General features: G+C 43.4%; 1 protein-coding gene across 5 annotated transcripts in view; it reads right to left on the minus strand.

The window, feature by feature from the left end:
- rasal2 (RAS protein activator like 2) overlaps positions 1-21,587 on the minus strand; it is a 110,839-nt gene that overhangs the window by 36,395 nt on the left and 52,857 nt on the right. For 3 of the 5 annotated variants that reach the window (XR_013792388.1, XM_079529602.1, XM_079529600.1), the window contains exons 4-5: positions 5,913-6,022; positions 3,238-3,350 (exon numbers count right to left, since the gene is read on the minus strand). Coding sequence is in view for 4 of the 5 variants with exons in the window: in XM_079529602.1 (XP_079385728.1) it covers positions 3,238-3,350; positions 5,913-6,022 (223 nt within the window). In the remaining variant the exon portion in view is untranslated. The remainder of the gene's footprint in view (positions 1-3,237; positions 3,351-5,912; positions 6,023-21,587) is intronic. The other 2 variants (XM_079529603.1, XM_079529601.1) reach the window with 1 other exon arrangement.

Below are 21,587 nucleotides of genomic sequence, written 5' to 3' on the forward strand. Positions count from 1 at the left end.
ACACACTGTGCTATACCATAGGACACACTGTACTATACCATAGGACACACTGTGCTATATCATAGGACACACTGTGCTATACCATAGGACACACTGTACTATACCATAGGACACACTGTGCTATATCATAGGACACACTGTGCTATACCATAGGACACACTGTACTATACCATAGGACACACTGTACTATATCATAGGACACACTGTGCTATACCATAGGACACACTGTACTATACCATAGGACACACTGTGCTATACCATAGGACACACTGTGCTATACCATAGGACACACTGTACTATACCATAGGACACACTGTACTATATCATAGGACACACTGTACTATACCATAGGACACACTGTACTATACCATAGGACACACTGTACTATACCATAGGACACACTGTGCTATACCATAGGACACACTGTACTATACCATAGGACACACTGTACTATACCATAGGACACACTGTGCTATACCATAGGACACACTGTGCTATACCATAGGACACACTGTGCTATACCATAGGACACACTGTACTATACCATAGGACACACTGTGCTATACCATAGGACACACTGTACTATACCATAGGACACACTGTACTATATCATAGGACACACTGTACTATACCATAGGACACACTGTACTATATCATAGGACACACTGTACTATACCATAGGACACACTGTACTATACCATAGGACACACTGTGCTATACCATAGGACACACTGTACTATACCATAGGACACACTGTGCTATACCATAGGACACACTGTACTATACCATAGGACACACTGTACTATACCATAGGACACACTGTACTATACCATAGGACACACTGTGCTATACCATAGGACACACTGTGCTATACCATAGGACACACTGTGCTATACCATAGGACACACTGTACTATACCATAGGACACACTGTGCTATACCATAGGACACACTGTGCTATACCATAGGACACACTGTACTATACCATAGGACACACTGTGCTATACCATAGGACACACTGTACTATACCATAGGACACACTGTGCTATACCATAGGACACACTGTGCTATACCATAGGACACACTGTGCTATACCATAGGACACACTGTACTATACCATAGGACACACTGTGCTATACCATAGGACACACTGTGCTATACCATAGGACACACTGTGCTATACCATAGGACACACTGTGCTATACCATAGGACACACTGTGCTATACCATAGGACACACTGTGCTATACCATAGGACACACTGTGCTATACCATAGGACACACTGTGCTATACCATAGGACACACTGTGCTATACCATAGGACACACTGTACTATACCATAGGACACACTGTGCTATACCATAGGACACACTGTGCTATACCATAGGACACACTGTGCTATACCATAGGACACACTGTACTATACCATAGGACACACTGTGCTATACCATAGGACACACTGTACTATACCATAGGACACACTGTACTATACCATAGGACACACTGTGCTATACCATAGGACACACTGTACTATACCATAGGACACACTGTGCTATACCATAGGACACACTGTGCTATACCATAGGACACACTGTACTATACCATAGGACACACTGTGCTATACCATAGGACACACTGTGCTATACCATAGGACACACTGTGCTATACCATAGGACACACTGTGCTATACCATAGGACACACTGTACTATACCATAGGACACACTGTGCTATACCATAGGACACACTGTGCTATACCATAGGACACACTGTACTATACCATAGGACACACTGTACTATACCATAGGACACACTGTGCTATACCATAGGACACACTGTGCTATACCATAGGACACACTGTACTATACCATAGGACACACTGTGCTATACCATAGGACACACTGTGCTATACCATAGGACACACTGTACTATACCATAGGACACACTGTACTATACCATAGGACACACTGTGCTATACCATAGGACACACTGTGCTATACCATAGGACACACTGTACTATACCATAGAACACACTGTGCTATACCATAGGACACACTGTGCTATACCATAGAACACACTGTGCTATACCATAGGACACACTGTACTATACCATAGGACACACTGTGCTATACCATAGAACACACTGTACTATACCATAGGACACACTGTACTATACCATAGAACACACTGTGCTATACCATAGAACACACTGTGCTATACCATAGGACAGTGAGGCTGCGTTCACGCAGTGGTGGGAAGTAACTAAGTACTTTCAACATTTACATACGAATACTTTTGTACTTTTACTCTAGTAAATTTTCAATTTTTCATTCCAGGCTTTTACTTGTAGCAGTGCAGTATTGTATTGATACTTTAACATTTTTTTAAAAAGCGAGCATTTTTTCCCACTACTGAAGTGTTGATCAACACGCTCGTTGATGTCAAGCATGCGTCCAAACTGTGGGATCGCTGCTGTCGGGCAGAAACCTCTTCATATTTGACCTGTTATAAAGCCTAGTAGCTTTGTATCTTCATGTCGCTGGCTTCCATTGACAATGAATGGTAGCCTGTAGCTTTGTATCTTCATGTCGCTGGCTTCCATTGACAATTAATGGTAGCCTGTAGCTTTGTATCTTCATGTCGCTGGCTTCCATTGACAATTAATGGTAGCCTGTAGCTTTGTATCTTCATGTCGCTGGCTTCCATTGACAATGAATGGTAGCCTGTAGCTTTGTATCTTCATGTCGCTGGCTTCCATTGACAATTAATGGTAGCCTGTAGCTTTGTATCTTCATGTCGCTGGCTTCCATTGACAATGAATGGTAGCCTGTAGCTTTGTATCTTCATGTCGCTGGCTTCCATTGACAATGAATGGTAGCCTGTAGCTTTGTATCTTCATGTCGCTGGCTTCCATTGACAATGAATGGTAGCCTGTAGCTTTGTATCTTCATGTCGCTGGCTTCCATTGACAATGAATGGTAGCCTGTAGCTTTGTATCTTCATGTCGCTGGCTTCCATTGACAATGAATGGTAGCCTGTAGCTTTGTATCTTCATGTCGCTGGCTTCCATTGACAATGAATGGTAACCTGTAGCTTTGTATCTTCATGTCGCTGGCTTCCATTGACAATGAATGGTAGCCTGTAGCTTTGTACCTTCATGTGTCTGGCTTCCATTGACAATGAATGGTAGCCTGTAGCTTTGAACACAGCATTAAAGCATAGGGTTAAGAGGAAGGTGTACCTGTCATTGTCAGCCGATCGTAGTGAAGGCAGTCTGAAGCTGGTGTTCCGGTCCAGTTTGGTTTGACTCTTTGTTCTCTTTATAGAACCTTTTAGCCGCTTGCTGAAGAAACCCTGAAAATGCACAGAGGAGAGCAGAGGATTCAGCCATAGAATAATCCATAAGAAAATGATCAATAGTTGCAGCTCTGGACCAGACATTTGGGATTCACTTTAAAAAAAAGGCTAAAACATCTTCCTATAGTGAAGTTGTCAGCTCTAATTCTTCCCTGCAGCCCCAGGGATTTGAACCGGCGACCTTACGGGCAAGCTAAGCTTCAGGTAATTACAACACAGTGGCACAGTCGAAGGAGAGGCTCTGCCTCCCGGCGTGTGACTAAACATTAATTTAGAGTCTGCTGAGTGAACGTGTAACTGGCCTAAAAAAAACAACAGATCTACAAGCTAACAATTCTTTGCACGGTGACACATTGTTAGCTTGTAGAGCTGTTGTTTTGTGACACCATCATGCAATGACATACAGTATTAGGCATGGCTCAAAATGTAATTTTTACCATTGTGTATGTGTGTGTGTGTGTGTGTGTGTGTGTGTGTGTGTGTGTGTGTGTGTGTGTGTGTGTATGTGTGTGTGCACGTGATAGGTTGAAAACTGACATGCAGCTAACTGCTATTCACACAGGCATAGAAATACCAAAGTGTGCGTGCATGTGACGTGTGTGTGTGTGTGTGTGTGTGTGTGTGTGTGTGTGTGTGTGTGTGTGTGTGTGTGTGTGTGCGCGCGCATGTGTGTGTGTATTGCAGTGACACATTAATGTAAAATGTGCATGAATTCAAACATGTATGCATTTATACACATTAAACATGTATAAATATCTCATTTGTAAACACAGTCAGAAGGTGTTGATTATCAGTCCACCGCTATAGAGGCAGGACAGAACATGGAATTCATAATATTCAGCGTCACATCAGCCATAATGATAACATCCATTCTAAGGTAGAAATACTGTATGTGTGAGTGTGTGAGTGTGTGTGTGTGTGTGTGTGTGTGTGTGTGTGTGTGTGTGTGTGTGTGTGTGTGTGTGTGTGTGTGTGTGTGTGTGTGTGTGTGTGTGTGTGCGCGCGCGCGCGTGCGTGCGTGCGTAGTATTATCCTGAAATGTCCCTATGTGCTGAACGTGAACTTCTGTTATGCATTCAGGTCAGTGAATTCACTCACAACGGCTCCATGGAAGATTTAAATGTAGGCCAACGCATAAGGGACAACCTCAGATATTTAGTCCATATCTGGTAGTAGGCATGTAAAGGTACACAAACATTTCATTCCGGTGTGCATTTTGGTTTTGAAGCCACGGTGCGCTCTCTTTAGGTACAGTAAGGCAGTGGTTCTCAAACTATTTCAACTCAAGGACCCCCACATTGATGTAAAATTGCCTGCGGAGCCCCATCTGAAAATGTTTTGTGCCAGGGTTATGAATTATTGAAAATGTCCTAAACACTTTCAATATTTAAAAAATAAATAGCAAATCCATATAGAGGGTATGCACATGCATAAAGTGAGTGGCAAATCGACTGTCAAAGTAAGTGGCAAAGTGAGTTTAACGTTTAATGCAATCAGATAGCACTTTTCTGTTCGGCTGTATGGGCTGTCAAGGCCAGAAAGTAGTATTTTGACACTCAGAAGCCAGTAGGCGTTCCCGCATAACTTCCGGGTATGATGATGATGTAAATGGTAAATGGTGCATTTATATAGCGCCTTTATCCAAGGCGCTTTACATAGATTGTGCATTACATTCACCCATTCACACATTGATAGAGGAAACCATGCAAGGCACCAACCCACACAGAGCACCGAAGTCTGACGTCACTTTCAGTAGAGGGCGCCAGTACACAGGTTCATGTATGTTTTTATTTGCATTGAAATAATTGGGATTTTAGGCCGTTTCATATAAGAACTGTGTTTGAAAAATAAACCGATCATCCCAGCCTTTCTGTCAGGGGGGTGGCTGTGTGTCGTTAATGATGTCCATTCATATTTGATACAGCCAGTTTCTGGAGAAAATGGAATTAAGGTGGCCGCAATAGCCTTGAAACTACATATGAAAGCAATGTTGCTGCTAATATACGTCACGCCCAGCTGTCAACACATTGCGTTCCTGAGATTCCTCGTTGGACGTAAGCTCAGCTGGCTGTGACTCGACTCGTATTAACCACGAAACATTAAATATCAATTAAAAAAATATAAAAAAACCTTAATTAACATGTCAGTTTATGTTTTGCGACAGGGCAGCTGCAGCCACCCCGCCTAGCCGTAAATGTAGTCTGTGGGTTGTTTGACTCGTTTCTAGCGCTTATTGTGTTACTCTTTGGGTATATTTGTACATTTCCACCTTCAGTCGATGCTTCATATCCATATGAGTGAAAAGGCCGGGATGATCGGTTTATTTTTCAAACACAGTTCTCTTATATTTGACAATGGCCAATGTTTGACCAGTTTTTATAGTATAGTTTGTTGGTTACGTTACATTTGATGCAGTCTTTTCTTTTCTTTCTTTTTTTTAAGTTATTAAAAAGGTATTTAAATTGTCACCTCACGGTCATCTGGCGACCCCCCCAAATCCATGACCCACAGGTTGAGAACCACTGCAGAATAGGGTGGGGGGGGATTTCCTTTACTCACCGGTACTTTAAAAGGGGAGGAGTTCTGGTTGTCAATGGCAACGCTCTTCTCTGAACTCCCCAGTCCTGAAATACTCCTCCTTCTGGGAGAGCGCTCCGATGACACCTCTGCTGTGAGAGAGAGAGAGAGAGAGAGAGAGAGAGAGAGAGAGAGAGAGAGAGAGAGAGAGAGAGAGAGAGAGAGAGAGAGAGAGAGAGAGAGATAATACAAGTCACTTTGCTATTCCATTCGATTAACCAATCAGGGACATACGGAAAATAATCATGACACTAATACAAATGTTCATACAGTTTCAACATAGGCCTACTAGACAAGTAGCCTACATTAACTAAACTAATTGATGGTTAAAAATAGGTCTGTCCTGATTGTGATTGTAATCTGTACGGTAATCCATTATAGTGCAATAACAGTTATACTGTGGCAATATTGTACCTTAATGTCTTTATAAATCATTGTTTCATAATTTCTATAATCAGGTCATTTCCAGTTAATGATTCATTACTATTGAGCTGCAAATTAAACCTAATCAATAATGGAGCTGAAAAGTGTGTGCGCGTGTGCGTGTGTGTGTGCATGTGTGTGCGTGTGCGTGTGTGTGAGCTGCTGGGTTATTATGGGAAGCAGTGTCTGAAGGTTACACGGGAATGTGTGTCAAGGATGAATGGGTCTGGTCTGGACTACAAACACACATTCACCACTCTGGTCTGGACTACAAACACACATCCACCACTCTAGGCTACACACATGCTGGTGTAACCTAATTTTTGAATGACACACATTAACCACCTAACACCTACTGTATATATTGTATTAGGACAAATGGTGACAATGGCAGGTCTACAAGATCTAAACGTGACAAATTTTTGCGACACACTGTGAGCCAGAGTCCTGCAACAGGTTGGGTACCTACGGATACCCGACGGGTACCCGCGTTTGACGGGTGAAAAACAATATTTTTAATATATAAATTCATGGGGATAAGGGAACGGGCGCTACTGAATAAAACACAGGCGCCAGCGTTTTCTGCACGTAGGCTTGTGATTACCTTTTTTGTGCTTGTAGATTTACAATTTATTTGTATTTACTTTTTTAGCTTACAGATCAGATTTTGTCACTATTTCTTTTCTTTTTTTTACATTTAGATTTTTTTTAACATGTTTCTAGACAAATGTTGCATGTAGTCACATGCTAAAAATAGGGACGCCAAGTTGAAAGTGGTTAATATTATTGGGCATAATAGATGTATTTAGATCATCTTTTTCTCATTTATGTATCATCAACATCGTTTGATCCCACAGAGAGAATGGCAGTATTAATAGCTCATATTTCTTAGTTTATATAAAAATAGGACCATCAGATGTGCTGCACTAGAACTTCAAAGTCCTGCTCAGAAATGACAAGACTTTGAACATCTCAGATACTGTGTGTATGTGTGTTATGTGTGTTATGTGACTTGCAGGCACACAGACATTGATTTGAGGAAACATTTAGATCTCCAACTTCCTATGATGAAGTGCAGAACATGACCTGCCAGTCAACCGACTCAAGGCTCAATGAGGTGCACGTATGAGGTGCACGTACCGGGAGGATTAACTGTTGTTGTACCCTACTGGCTCACCTGCCAGTGAGGACCCCTAGACAGGTACTCTATCCCTGCGCCACCTGACACATTTTTCGTCAGGTGGTTTGGTGTAGTGGGCTGGTGTACATTTCCCGCACGTTTATCCGTCGACCTTCTTCTAGCACACTAACAGTGCAACTGCTTCCACACTATTCACAAATAATAATACATGCGCAATGGGACATCCAATACACTACATGTCATGCTTGCATTCCACTTTCCCATTTAATCATCAACTTCTTCCGTGCTCCAGACTGTATCATGACCGGAAGCATTTGGAAATGTTGGGCAGTAAACAGTCTGGCCACACGAGACTAGTGTGAGGGCCGTATAGCGTCCACATCCAGAACTCTAGAGCTGAAACAATGTACACATGGACTTGTATGGTTGTAGCAACCATTCACCGCCGGGTTGGAAATAATCGGGTGGTCAGATACAATCCTCTCCAAAAGTTGAACTATTTATCATCAGCTTGAAGCGGCCAGGATGCTGCAGCAAAGAAACGCAGTGCGCGCTGAAGTGTGATGGACGGCGCTGGGAAGATCTGCTATTTTCACTAGTTTGGGTCCCGGGCAAACGTCTAATCTCTCTTTTGGGTCTCGACCCGATACGTTTGGGAACCACTGCTGTAGCCTATATTCATGATACTGTGATGAAATCAACATTGTGCTGTGTGTGTGTGTGTGTGTGTGTGTGTGTGTGTGTGTGTGTGTGTGTGTGTGTGTGTGTGTGTGGTGAATGATGTCCTGTTGCAGAGCACAGATAAGGCCCCTATCGCCCAAATCCAAGTTTTGTGGAGGAGGCTCTGCCTCCATAACTGAATACATTCATCACACCGGAAGCACTGGGCATGCTCAGTCAGCGTTTATCACCACCAACGAGGAAAAGAGAGAGAGAGAGAGAGAGAGAGAGAGAGAGAGAGAGAGAGAGAGAGGTACTTTGTGAAATACTATATCAAGTTTCCCCCAGTCGAGGGTTTTCTGGCTCTCTGCAGCCCTGCATGCATCACAATGTACTGAGAGGAAGAGAGACAGAGAGAGAGACAGAGAGAGAGAGAGAGAGAGAGAGAGAGAGAGAGAGAGAGAGAGAGAGAGAGAGAGAGAGAGAGAGAGAGAGAGAGAGAGATAGATAGATAGATAGATAGATAGATAGATAGAGAGAGAGAGAGGGACAGAGAGAGAGAGAGAGAGAGAGACAGAGAGAGAGAGAGAGCTCGGGACAGAGAGAGAGAGCTCGGGACAGAGAGAGAGAGAGAGAGAGAGACAGAGACGTGGCGAAAGAGAGAGATAGGGAGACAGAGAGAAAGATGGACAGAGGGGGGGAGGGGCCAAAACACCTCAAACTTCCTCCATGCACTACTCTCTTTAAACATCATGGAAGATTGAAGGACCTTTTAACATTACACAGCTTTAATTACACATTCATGAGCAGACCATACAACAGTTATTTAATGACAATAACTGCTTATTACACGGATATTACCGTTTTATCACCTGGACATTCATGTGTAATTAATGAGTTGTAAATTAAAATGCCAAGCTGAGCTACCGCACGCACACACACACCCACACACCCACACACACACACACACACACACACACACACACACACACACCCGCACAGTGCCTAAATCAGTATTAATATTAAAATATGAATAAGGAGGCACAGCCAAACGCTAATAGATAAATGTCAAGACATGACAGAGCGATTACTGAGAACTTAAGATGACAGAGAGACAGACAGCCAGAGAGACAGGCAAGGCAGACAGACAGGCAGAGACAGAAAGACAGGTGAACAGGCAGAGAGACAGACAGACAAGTAGACAGGCAAATAGGCAAGAGACACAGACAGGCAAAACACACAGGCAAACAGACAGACAGACAGACAGACAGACAGACAGACAGACAGACAGACAGACAGACAGACAGACAGACAGACAGACAGACAGACAGACAGACAGACAGACAGGTACCTCGGTCACAGGTGTTCCCCATCATCTACAGGAAGGAGTACAGACATAAGGAGTCAAGAGATCTGATTGGCGAACCCAAACCACAGGAACTAGTCCAGCGGTGTCAGCCAATGGGAACGAGTGGCTCCTCATTTAAAAAGCGTCCTGTCGTATTGTCCACACATAAAGGCGCTTGGCCTGACCCCCTCCTGCGTCATCGACCAATCAGCAGGCAGCGATCACCTGTCTACGTGCCCGTTCAGGGCTAGGCGACTTCATAGCGATCAACATTGCGATAATTTCAAAACGTCTGCCTCGATTACGATTAACGGGCGATTATTACTACCTTTAAATAGTGAAAATAGCAGATCTACAACTCACAACGCGTTCACGCTGTGAGCTTCTAGATCGGCCATTTTCATTATTTCCGCGAGCCAGCATCGTACGGCAAAGTATTTAAGGAGTAAATCGGACGAAACAATTTAGTCCCCCCAAAAAAATGAAATAAAACAAAATAAGAACCTATTATAATTTTTCGCTTTTCGGATATATACGAGAGAAGAAAAAAAATCCCCCAGCAAAAAAACCTTGCTTCTGGAAAATTGGGTTATGATGAGTGGGTTTTACTGGTCGTAATGTTGGTTGAATGGTGCAGCCCTAGAGCGCTGTGTGATGCAGCGCTGGAGCCTGGAGCCTTCCTCATTCTAAAGCTTCTCTCTCTCTCTGTGTGTGTGTCCTTATGGCGTTTATCCTATCAATGACTGCTTGCTCTCTCTCTCTCTCTCTCTCTCTCTCTCTCTGTGTCTAGCAGTCTCTCCATATGTCTTATACTCTCTCTGCAGTTGCTCTCTCATCCTCTTGCACCCTCTCTCTCCCTCTCTCTCTCATCGTCACACTCAGCCCCCTCCCCCCTCTCTCTCTCGTTCTCTCCCTCTATATCTCTCTCTCGTTCCCCCTAGCTCTCTCTCGTCCCCCCTCTATCTCTCTCTCGTGTCCCCCCCCCCCTCTCTCTCTCCTCTGTGCCAGGCTGCACTGCACTGCTGTAGATGCAGTGATAGTGTGTGTGACTGTGTGTGTGTGTGTGTGTGACTGTGTGTGTGTGTGTGTGTGTGTGTGTGTGTGTGTGTGTGTGTGTGTGTGTGTCTGTGTGTGTGTGTGTGTGTGACTGTGTGTGTGACTGTGTGTGTGACTGTGTTTGTGTGACTGTGCTTGTGTGTGACTGTGTTGTGTGTGTGTGTGTGTGTGTCTGTGTGTGTGTGTGTGTGTGTGTGTGTGTGTGTGTGTGTGTGTGTGTGTGTGTGTGTGTGTGTGTGAGCGCTACAGAATGGACAGACAGACAGACAGACAGACAGACAGACAGACAGACAGGACAGACAGACAGACAGACAGTGAGGATAATCACTAAAAGTGTTTCACCTCAGAGACATTGATGTAGGACACGACACTGGAGGCTGAACTATTAGTGGTAGAGAGAGAGAGAGAGAGAGAGAGTTAGCAGGCAAGTAGTGTGTGTGTGTGTGTGTGTGTGTGTGTATGTGTGTGTGTGTGTGGCGTGCTGCGTGTGTGTGTGTGATGAATGCAGCTTGTTAGCAGGTCGGTATGTCCAGAGTTGTCATTTAAAATGACTAATGAGAAACACACCGTCTCAAATGCACCTGGTACATTCTAACAGCCACCGCTACAGCCTCTACACCTGACCTGATGTGTAGCAACTAGCAATGACTGGATGGATGAATGAATGAATGAATGAATGAATGAATGAATGAATGAATGAATGAATGAATGAATGAATGAATGAATGAATGAATGAATGGATGAATGAATGAATGAATGAATGAATGAATGAATGAAATTATACATTATCTTATCTTATCTAAATAACTACAGGCTTAGAAGGAATTTGTATGATCGGCCTAAGGTCTTAACACATTAAAGACCTGAGGTCCATTCTACTAATGTCTTCTAAGGGCATGGTCACACCAAAGTACTAGTCCTTACCTGTTCGAATATATGAACTCCAAATGATGTACAGTGTGGCTAATGCCATTAAATAGATCAATGTATTGATGTATGAATTTTGAGGTGTAATCAGTCTGGGGATGGGGGGAGGGAGTTGGGATGGGCACAAAATTAATATTCATAGTCAACAAATAGGAAAGTAATGGTGGTACACCCGCCGTGCGTGCACCCCAATGGCGCAGTTACAGCCGGAAGTCCACAGAATTCGATAGGAACGGAAGGAAATAAAATTCAATATGAAACTGATACTGGTTTAATGCAACACAGCGGGCAATCAACGCTCTGGCCAAGGACCACTTAGCTGAGAGAGCGATGAAGCAGGAACCCTCCACTACATACTGCACTGTAGTCAAATTGGGTTTCGTATTAAACGTTTTCATAGATACCTTCATAGACTCGTTTGACAGCACTGTCATAGTTTACTTAGGTTACGTTTAGGCATACCAGGCTGAGCAACTCATACACTGGGTCATCTATTTGTAACCTCGTGTCACCAGGCTTTCCACCTCGGAGGAAGGCTTTCCACCTCGGAGGAAGGCTTTCCACCTCGGAGGAAGCCTTTCCACCTCGGAGGAAGGCTTTCCACCTCGGAGGAAGCCTTTCCACCTCGGAGGAAAGCTTTCCACCTCGGAGGAAGGCTTTCCACCTCGGAGGAAGGCTTTCCACCTCGGAGGAAAGCTTTCCACCTCGGAGGAAAGCTTTCCACCTCGGAGGAAAGCTTTCCACCTCGGAGGAAGGCTTTCCACCTCGGAGGAAAGCTTTCCACCTCGGAGGAAGGCTTTCCACCTCGGAGGAAGGCTTTCCACCTCGGAGGAAGGCTTTCCACCTCGGAGGAATGCTCTCCACCTCGGAGGAAAGCCTGGTCTGTGTTTATACATCGCTGTATGATCCGGTCTACACTCTAAAGCCTGGTCTGTGTTTATAAATGGCTGTATGATCCGGTCTACACTCTAAAGCTCTTATTCCTGTTTCTAAAGCCTGGTCTGTGTTTATAAATGGCTGTATGATCCGGTCTACACTCTAAAACTCTTATTCCTGTTCCTAAAGCCTGGTCTGTGTTTATAAATGGCTGTATGATCCGGTCTACACTCTAAAGCCTGGTCTGTGTTTATAAATGGCTGTATGATCCGGTCTACACTCTAAAGCCTGGTCTGTGTTTATAAATGGCTGTATGATCCGGTCTACACTCTAAAGCCTGGTCTGTGTTTATAAATGGCTGTATGATCCGGTCTACACTCTAAAACTCTTATTCCTGCTTCCGGCTTTTTCTCGCCAGTCGCTACGAGTTGGAATAAAATATGGATATATCAAACAAACTATTCCAATACAAACTTGAAGAAACGTATCGGATTCATATGCCACATTAAGGCTTTTATTGGGTAGGCCCTAAAATGATGATGGCCTTGATTGCAGGAAATGGCGCTCTCATTCTACACATGGGTGTTATAGTGAAGATGAATATTCTGTGATTGCTTAAAAGGTAAGCAACTTTTAAAACAAAGCCTGGCAAGGGGAGAGTTCATGTGTATTTTCATTTGGCAAAGGTTCTCCTCAGAATTGGGATGCCTAGGACGGTTCAAGTGGTTCATGTTAAAGAATTGTCCTATCGCACAAAGATCTGGAGACCTCCCCTGTAGTAACCCCCTGTGGGCCCTGGTCTGGACCCACTGTCGAGGACCCCTGGTCTTGTGTGTTGCAGTTTGGCAGCCAGCATCTAGCCTGGCATGGCCAGACAAATATCACTGCGTAGATATTAGTCTGGAACTTCGGTGTAGAGTATGTTCCAAGGGGCGATTACAAACAGATTCCAAAGCACAAAAGTCTCACTTTGAATAGTGGGCTAAATGTCATTCAAACTGAGGAGAGCCAGACCAATCTCCCCATGCAGGGATTTGTTTCCCCTCTGGCAGATTCATCTGGTTTCCAGGCTAGCCAGCGGCAGCAGTGATTACAGTGTTGTCTAGTTTGTGTGAGAGAGTGGAGGAAGTGCTTTGATATGAATTATTAATAAGCTGCCTTCATCTCCCATCAGGCTCCACAGTATAACACAGCTGACCTGATGGACAATGGTGAAAAAAAATACTCACATTTTCTACTTACGTAAAAGTAGCAATACTGCAATATAGACATACATATATCATACTTGCAACAGTCAACTTTTCTTGTACGTTCTATGGTAGCTGGTGATCTGAATTTACAAACCTTATCAATGTGACTCTTATTCAGGATGCTTATCTGCATAATGTTACTTTTATATGAAAGTCCATTATAAGTATGCAGTATCATAACTACATCTCTGACGTTTATAACAAACCAAACCGTTGAGAAAATTGAGCAAGTTGTGGTAATTTAAAAAGTACATGCACCATAGACACAATGTTATGAGTGAGCGAGCTGACAGTAGCAAGATGGTCGCCATGTGGCGACGTTGCTCTCCATTAATTAATCGGAAATGTTTTAGGGGTTTTTTTCTTACATTTTTATCCCACGATTTTGCAACCCATTTCTTTCACCCAGAGTCAACTACACTCCCTCTGCCAACCTGGGGAGAGCAACGGACAGACCTCATGCTTCCTTCAATGCATGAGGAGTCCACGCCGCTTCTTTTCACCTGACAGGGGGGAGTTTCCCTGGTTGGACTTAGCGCATGGAAGGGACAAATTATTCCAACCAGTCCAGTTCCGTTCCCCTCCATCAGGCGCCCCGGCTGGCCAGGGGGAGGCAGTTTAGAGACCAGGATTACTGCATGTTTTTTGTGAGGGTACCTACCCTAGAGAACACGGGGAGAACATGGGAACTCCACACAGAAAGGCCCATTCTGCAACATCACCTTGGGTATGGCCACTGATGACAAGGAGGAGAGAAGCGCCCATAGCGCCCCCAGCGGGAATCGAACCCAGGACCTTCTAGCTGTGAGGCAACAGCACTACCGTGCCCCCCTAAATCGACTAAATTTACAGTTGATTTTGTCGACAGCAAAGGCATTTTGGCAGGTCTTGATGGCGTTGAAATGCCTGATTTTACACTTGGTTGCAGGCTGAAAATAGCCGATCTACAAACTCGCAGAGCCTTGCGAGTTTGTAGATTTGCTTGTCAGAGTGCTACAACGGAGCAACACGAAACATACAATTACTTGTCTTTTAGTTCTACTGGATCTCTTCTCCACTAGTCCGTCTAGTCTAGACGAAATTGTCAATATATTTAGTTTCCGTCATCATAGCTTAGTTTTTTTATTTAGTTTGTCTTTAGTTTTCGTCAGTGAAAAAATGTAGTCGACCAACATTTTTCGTTAGTGAGGACCAAATTACAGTATATGAAGATGAGGTTTAAAATGAGTGAAGTGCTCCTTTAACTTGGGCCACTTGGTGGAGCAACTACTGTATAAACAAACACAAAGAAAACACTGTCTCTCTGCATGTGTGTGTGTGTGTGTGTGTGTGTGTTTGTGTGTGTGTGTGTGTGTGTGTGTGTGTGTAGGAGGATATGATGTCATAGACAAACATGGGACAGAATGCCAAGAATGTGAAAACATCCGTCCGACGCCCATCCGTTCCGCCCAATCACAAAGGTGACTAATTTACCTGTCAATCATATGGATACAGGAGTAGAATGAACGAACGAACGAACGAACGAACGAACGAACATTTAGACCCTGGTATCTGTCAGGGCACCTAATGGTTAAGTAGTACTGCCGGAAGCCAATAAGCCCAGATATCATATCTTCATATTTCAACATAAATTCCTGGCCTACTTCATGTCTTGCACAAAAGTAGTGAAAATAGCTCACAACGCGTTGCAATGAAATGCGTAGTGAGCTTGTAGATTGTAGATGGCTATTTTCGCTACTTTATTTAACCGAATGGAAACCGCAAAATAATCTGTCATGTTATAGTTTGGCTATTCACTAATGGCAGATATACAAGCCGCGCGCATAAAGCATTTTGTGCTCTTCAACGAGATTGATCAACTTCTCAGTGGAGACCAGGTGTCAGAAAAAAAACTTTATACGGGGGGAATATTCGGCGGCAGTGGGCAAACGTGATTGACGTAAAGTGAGCTCCGATATTCGGACGCCTTTGCACTGTGGTTGGTGTACGAAGCTGTCATGCAGTACATACAGTACAGCAGACAGTGTCCAGTCAGCCATAAAGATCAGTTATGATAAACAACATTCCATTCTTTACCAGTTTAGAAAGTTTTGCTGAATGCGACACTATCTTTACAAGTACGTCATTATTATAACGATAACTGTAATTAAAATACAATAACGTACTGGTATGGTATATGTAGCTTATGTACTATTATTGTGTAGTACAGTTTTATGTAAAATCTTTGTGTATGCGTCTGTATTGTGAGTACAACAAAATGTGCTTAGTGGGTTCATCTGGCAGAGGTCCAGCTCGTTAATGTGTCTAGACAGGAGAATTAATTAATTTCACTGTTCTGGTAAGTATGCTCATTAAGTTCAGCCGTACAGGACACAATGGTAATATTCAACCGGCCTCATTTGCATAACAAAATATCAAGATTCTTTTGTGAGGCTGAACTATTCATCGAAGAAAGTGGAAATCACAATTAGGAACTACTTCCAAGTTCAAATCGCAGGCTGCTGTTAAGAGTATTCTATTGTTTTAGGTCATATTTGGTTTCTGAATCAAATACAATATTAATTTCACCCTCGCATGTATAGATGAACATGATGAATTGAACAAGGTGGACCCTCTTGTAAACAAGTGTAATGCTTAATTGGGTCGTCCACTCACAGTTAACAGTCTTTGTATTGAGTTTGTGCTTGAAATGTACTGTAATTCTGCAAACTGCTAATAAATATTTCAATCAATCAATCAAAAAACAATTATTTGTATTAGGGCTGGGGAATTAACCAAAAATATATTGATAAGATATTTAGAACGAATAACCCACTTCACCTTGCTCATGTTTGTTATCGACTCATCAAGAAACCATTTCTGTCTTTTTTATTTTTAAATATATATATATATATATCTCCAAAAAAATCAGAAAATGAAAATTATACATTTTTCAGGAAATTAAGAAAACCTTGTATTTTGAAGACAAAGCAATACTGCCTCATCAAAGGCAAATGGTGTTGTGACTTTATATATTGTCAATTACTTCCATGAGAGGGGAAGAGGTGGAGGAGTTAGATGCTTTAGCAAAAAGTTTGAGGGTCCAATGGAGTTGAGAGGTTTTCTCCAAAGGGCTTTAATACTTTTCATTGGTTCAATATTTTCGAAACAACACACAGACGTAAAGGGTCATTCAATAGCATGTAAGAAAAAGCATTTTAAAAATATCAGATCTACAAGTAGATCTGCCATTTATAGTATAGAATACTGTAGAGTCAAACTAAATGTAACACCTCAACTCCTACATTACAAGTGCTCGTCATCAGGGTGGGGGGTCCGCACTCCGCAGTTAAAGAATGATCACTTTGGGGGGTCGCGGCCTGAAAAGGTTGTAAAACACTGCACTAGGAGAGCGAACGCCCGCTGGGTGAGCTAGCGAGCTAGCCTGGTGCAGCCAGACTTCATCCGCCCCTAATGCATATGCATATGCCCCGAGGCAGCGCAGTGGTATATTAGTATCACAACGCGAGGCTACTAGCGAGCAGTCCATTTCCTCGCGTGTCGATGAACTGTCTCTCTGTGCGTATCGTGGCTAATCACAGCAACTGGAGGCAGGGTTTTGAGGACAACTGGTTTCACAATCACCATTATTGTTTACAACAGGGGTTCTCAATTTTTTTTGCCGTGGGACCCCCTGGAAATGCTTTGGCCATGTCTCAAGGGGTTGCGACCCCCAGGACCCCTGGTTTACAACACAACACAAACCAAGGGGAGCATTCATTTCAAGAAGGAGAGGTCTCAGTAAACAATCCCTAAGCCTTCTGTTTTGTCTTGGGCCAGCAGTGGTTCCCTATGAAGACACAAAGGAGACTATTTGTGTCTCCATAGGGATCCACTGCTGGTAACTTTTTTGGTGAACTATCCCTTAGATTAAGCAACATGATCAAACGTAATTAAACTTTACGTCACCTTTAATGTTAGTCACATTTACATTACTGTATCATTAATATTTTTTTAACGCACCGATTAATGTGAAATATCTGTAGGGAAAAAGAAAAAGAAAACTCACAACCGTTGCCATTTTGAGGAAATGTACAAACAAAAATGTACAAATAAAATATATAAATGTTGGGTTATAAATTGTCAGAATGTTTATGTTCGTTTATGCGCTTTAAGACCTGTTTCATTGTACAGTGCAAGTCAACAAGAAGATTACTTTTGGAATACATTATATATCAACAGTGCAATTATTGAAGGTAGGTATCATGACAAGGTAGCTACACCAGTGGTTCTCAAACGTTTTCATGTCAAGGACCCCCAAAATGTGTGGCCGATTCTGCCGTTAGTTCCCAATGGCGGTAGTGAGGGGTGCATCCGGTGAAAGCCGGAATTACGCTCAATGTAAACAGGAAGTAAACAAAGGGAAAAAATGGCGTTTGGCCAGAGACGGGATTAAAACACTTATTTGTTGAAAACAATGGACTAATACATGGCACCAAGCACCCTGTAGGCCTCTCTAACATTAGGGGGCAACAGGGTAAGTACCTTATATTTTGCATTTGTACACGTTCAGAGTTTTACGGACTCAGCTGGTGTCTCTGCAATGTCCACAGGGGGAAGAGCACTAAATGTCAAAATTCATAAAATCTACGAGAGTCTTAATCTAAGGCTATTCTCCTCTGATTGAATGTAAACATAATATTCATATCTTGCCAAAGCACGGTGCTGGATTTTGCGGGGCCTGTTCCTGAGTAGCCAATTTAACACCCCGAACGCCCGGGGTTAATTAATCCATTAAATCAGAGTGCCCAGCGATTTATAGCAGCGGAGCACATTTTGTCTAACACATAATTCGATGCCGTCCCACCGGAAAATAACATTGAATGTTGCGCAACAGACGCTCCCAGCCTATGGGATCACGCTGTTGTTGAGCCCTGTGAAATGTCTTTCAGTGTGTGATCCCTTGTCGGCGATAATAGTGTGAAAACCACAACGATATTTATGACAGCTGATTTCAAGGAAGAGATTTGTGCAGTGTTCATTTCCTAACGATCTGATGACTCCCGGGACCACTTTAAAGGTCGTACAGTGTTTAGCTGCCCATCAACAAATCGCCCATACAACCAGAGCACAAAGACGTGACTCAACGACATTCAACAAGTGTCATTTGTCGCTACAACAACACTCACGCCCCCATGTAGCGCACGGTGCATTGTGTGCCTAACAGCGGTAGCGGTCTAAGTACAGTGACACAAGCAACGACCCAATTACTGTAATAAGAACAGATGTTAAGCTCAACGTTTGGGTTGGCTGTCAGCTCCTCTATCCGTTAATAAGACGGTGCAGCCATGCGTGCACTGCTTCACAGTTACAACACTATACATTTACTGGAGTTCTCTACTAGTTTTGGATACTAAAGACAAATTATGCTGTAATTTTGACACCCTTTCTAGGATGGGAAAAATGTATGTTATGAATTAACCAAGCCCTATAAGCCCTATTTCCATTACAGTGAAAATAGCAGATCTACAAAATCGCAATACTGATATATATTTCTTTGTCACATTTCTGGAAAATCCTTGCATTTTTGTATTTATCTTTAAAATATAAAAGCCCACGTGCCTCACAACATGAGATACAAGTGCACGTTGTGAGCTGCTAGATTTGATGCTATTTTCACCATTACTGATTACTGATTTGTTTTTTAAATTTCTGGAAAATCCTTGCATTTTATTTATTTATTTATAATGTATTTATTTATTGGGGGGTCTACATTTGAATACAGCAATGCATTGACATTAAAAAGAAAATGTACTTTGTACTTTTGAATATTTAAGTATTTTTTAAAAGCATGTGCAGTACTTTAACTCAAATTTGACTGTGCAACCTTCACTTGAATTGGAGTATTTTGTATTTTGTCCAGGAGTATCTACACTTCTACTCGAGTACTGTGCTTCAGTACATTGTCCACCACTAGGTATTGTCTACCGCCGTCTACCCGCTAATGAGACGGTGCAGCCATGCGCGCGCACGGCGCAGCTGCGACTAAACAGGACTCTAACACTGCAAGAGCACACACACACACACACACACACACACACACACACACACACACACACACACACACACACACACACACACACACACACACACACACACACACACACACACACACACACACACACACACACACACACACACACACACACACACACACACACACACACACACACACACACACGCTAAATCAACATAATCACAGCCTGTAGCCCGGTGGTGGTTTTTGTAGTCATTGCAACAGTTATCAACCTACAGTAAACTCTGAGAGTGTACGAATGTGTAACCAAATGGACCCGTGGAGGAGCTAAATTAAAGAGACTTGAACTGTGTACGTATCAGATAGATAGATAGATAGATAGATACAAAAGGACACACAGGGACGGACAGACAGACAGACAGACAGACAGAAGCAGAGCAACAGGTTGTGTCAGGTTATTTCTTTTTAAGTTTCTTAGACGTGTCCACCATCTGTCCATCTGAAGTCAACACACACAGAGTTGTGATATTAACAACATTAAAACGAACTTACCCATCATTTCCATTGCTATAAATACGAGCCGTTTACATGCTGCTCATTCCAAAGTGTTGGTGTGAATGGAGCAGAATGTGTGTGTGTGTGTGTGTGTATAGTCCTGCTCTTGGTAACGGCTGTGATTAAAGTAGTGTGTAGTCTGAAATGTGTAGAGTATTGCTGCGTGTAGCTGCTGTCAGTGTGGAATGCAGCGGAGCCACTCCACACAGCCCAGTCCCATTGGCTCCCAACACACAACAATACACTGCTTTCGTCAGCCAGACTCCCCCCCACCGACCAACAGAGAGAGAGAGAGAGAGAGAGACACACAGACAGACAGACAGACAGACAGACAGACAGACAGACAGAGAGACTTGGCGTGTGATTGTTTGTGTGTGAGAGAGAGAGAGAGAGACGCCTCTAGATATTGTTGATCCATATTTTACACGAGGGATATTCAAAAAGCTCGACCAAATCTACTATATAATGCGTACGTGTGTGCGTGCGTGCGTACGTGTGTGTGTGTACGGTTGTAATGCACGTAACTCGAAAACCGTTAGACCCACCGACTTCACATTCGACACACCCGTTCCACACCCCCACAGGAAGTGCAGTGCCAGGTATCGAGTCGGTCGGACGCACGGCTCTCCAGAACCACCACAAAAGGCTCTGGTCAGGCTCTGCCAGTGGGCCTAATGAGGCCAACTCCTTTCACCTGTGCAATTTCCAGCCTCTGCCTCAGCCAATTGAGGCTCAACCAATCAGGCTCTGCCAGTGGGCCGAATTGATTGCCAAGTACACTTTTCAGTTTGCAGTCTTCACACACAGGCACATACACAGATCTCCATGTGGGACACCGGCTGACGGTTAAAACGGGTGCTATGACAACGTATATCTTTAGGTTCCCAAGTTACATCGTTCCCAAGTAGGCCGGTGGCCGACTGCGACGGGAACGTACAGGTCTCGTATATATCAATGTGGGGGTCCTTGACATGAACATGTTTGAGAAGTCCTGCCGTAGTGAGAGTAAATGTCATGAACATGATGGGAACTAGCTCCGGTCCATAGCGTCAAGAACGTCTCCTTAACGCTATGGGACTTTCAATCCTCTGCGCACGAATCACAGGATGCACAGCCTGTTGACTGTTGCAAAAATAAAAAAGAGTTAAAGTTGTAGAGTTAAAGCTTACTTTCCCTAGTGGGCGTGTCGTGGACGCATTCTGAGCCCTCCACCACATGTGTAAAATGCAGTTTTGGGCCAAAATGTAAAATAATCCACCGGGCGGATATACTCTTCCTGGTTGAGCGATGTTTTTACACAACAGCGCCTCCCACGTTGCACAGCCGAATAGCACGCAGTTTACCAGTAAATCAAGGTGCGATGCTGTCCTCTGGCCTGTGGAGCAGTGGTGAGTTGGCACTGTGA

Source organism: Electrona antarctica, assembly GCF_951216825.1.
Source record: "Electrona antarctica genome assembly, chromosome: 19".
In the NCBI taxonomy this organism is placed as follows: Eukaryota; Metazoa; Chordata; class Actinopteri; order Myctophiformes; family Myctophidae; genus Electrona; species Electrona antarctica.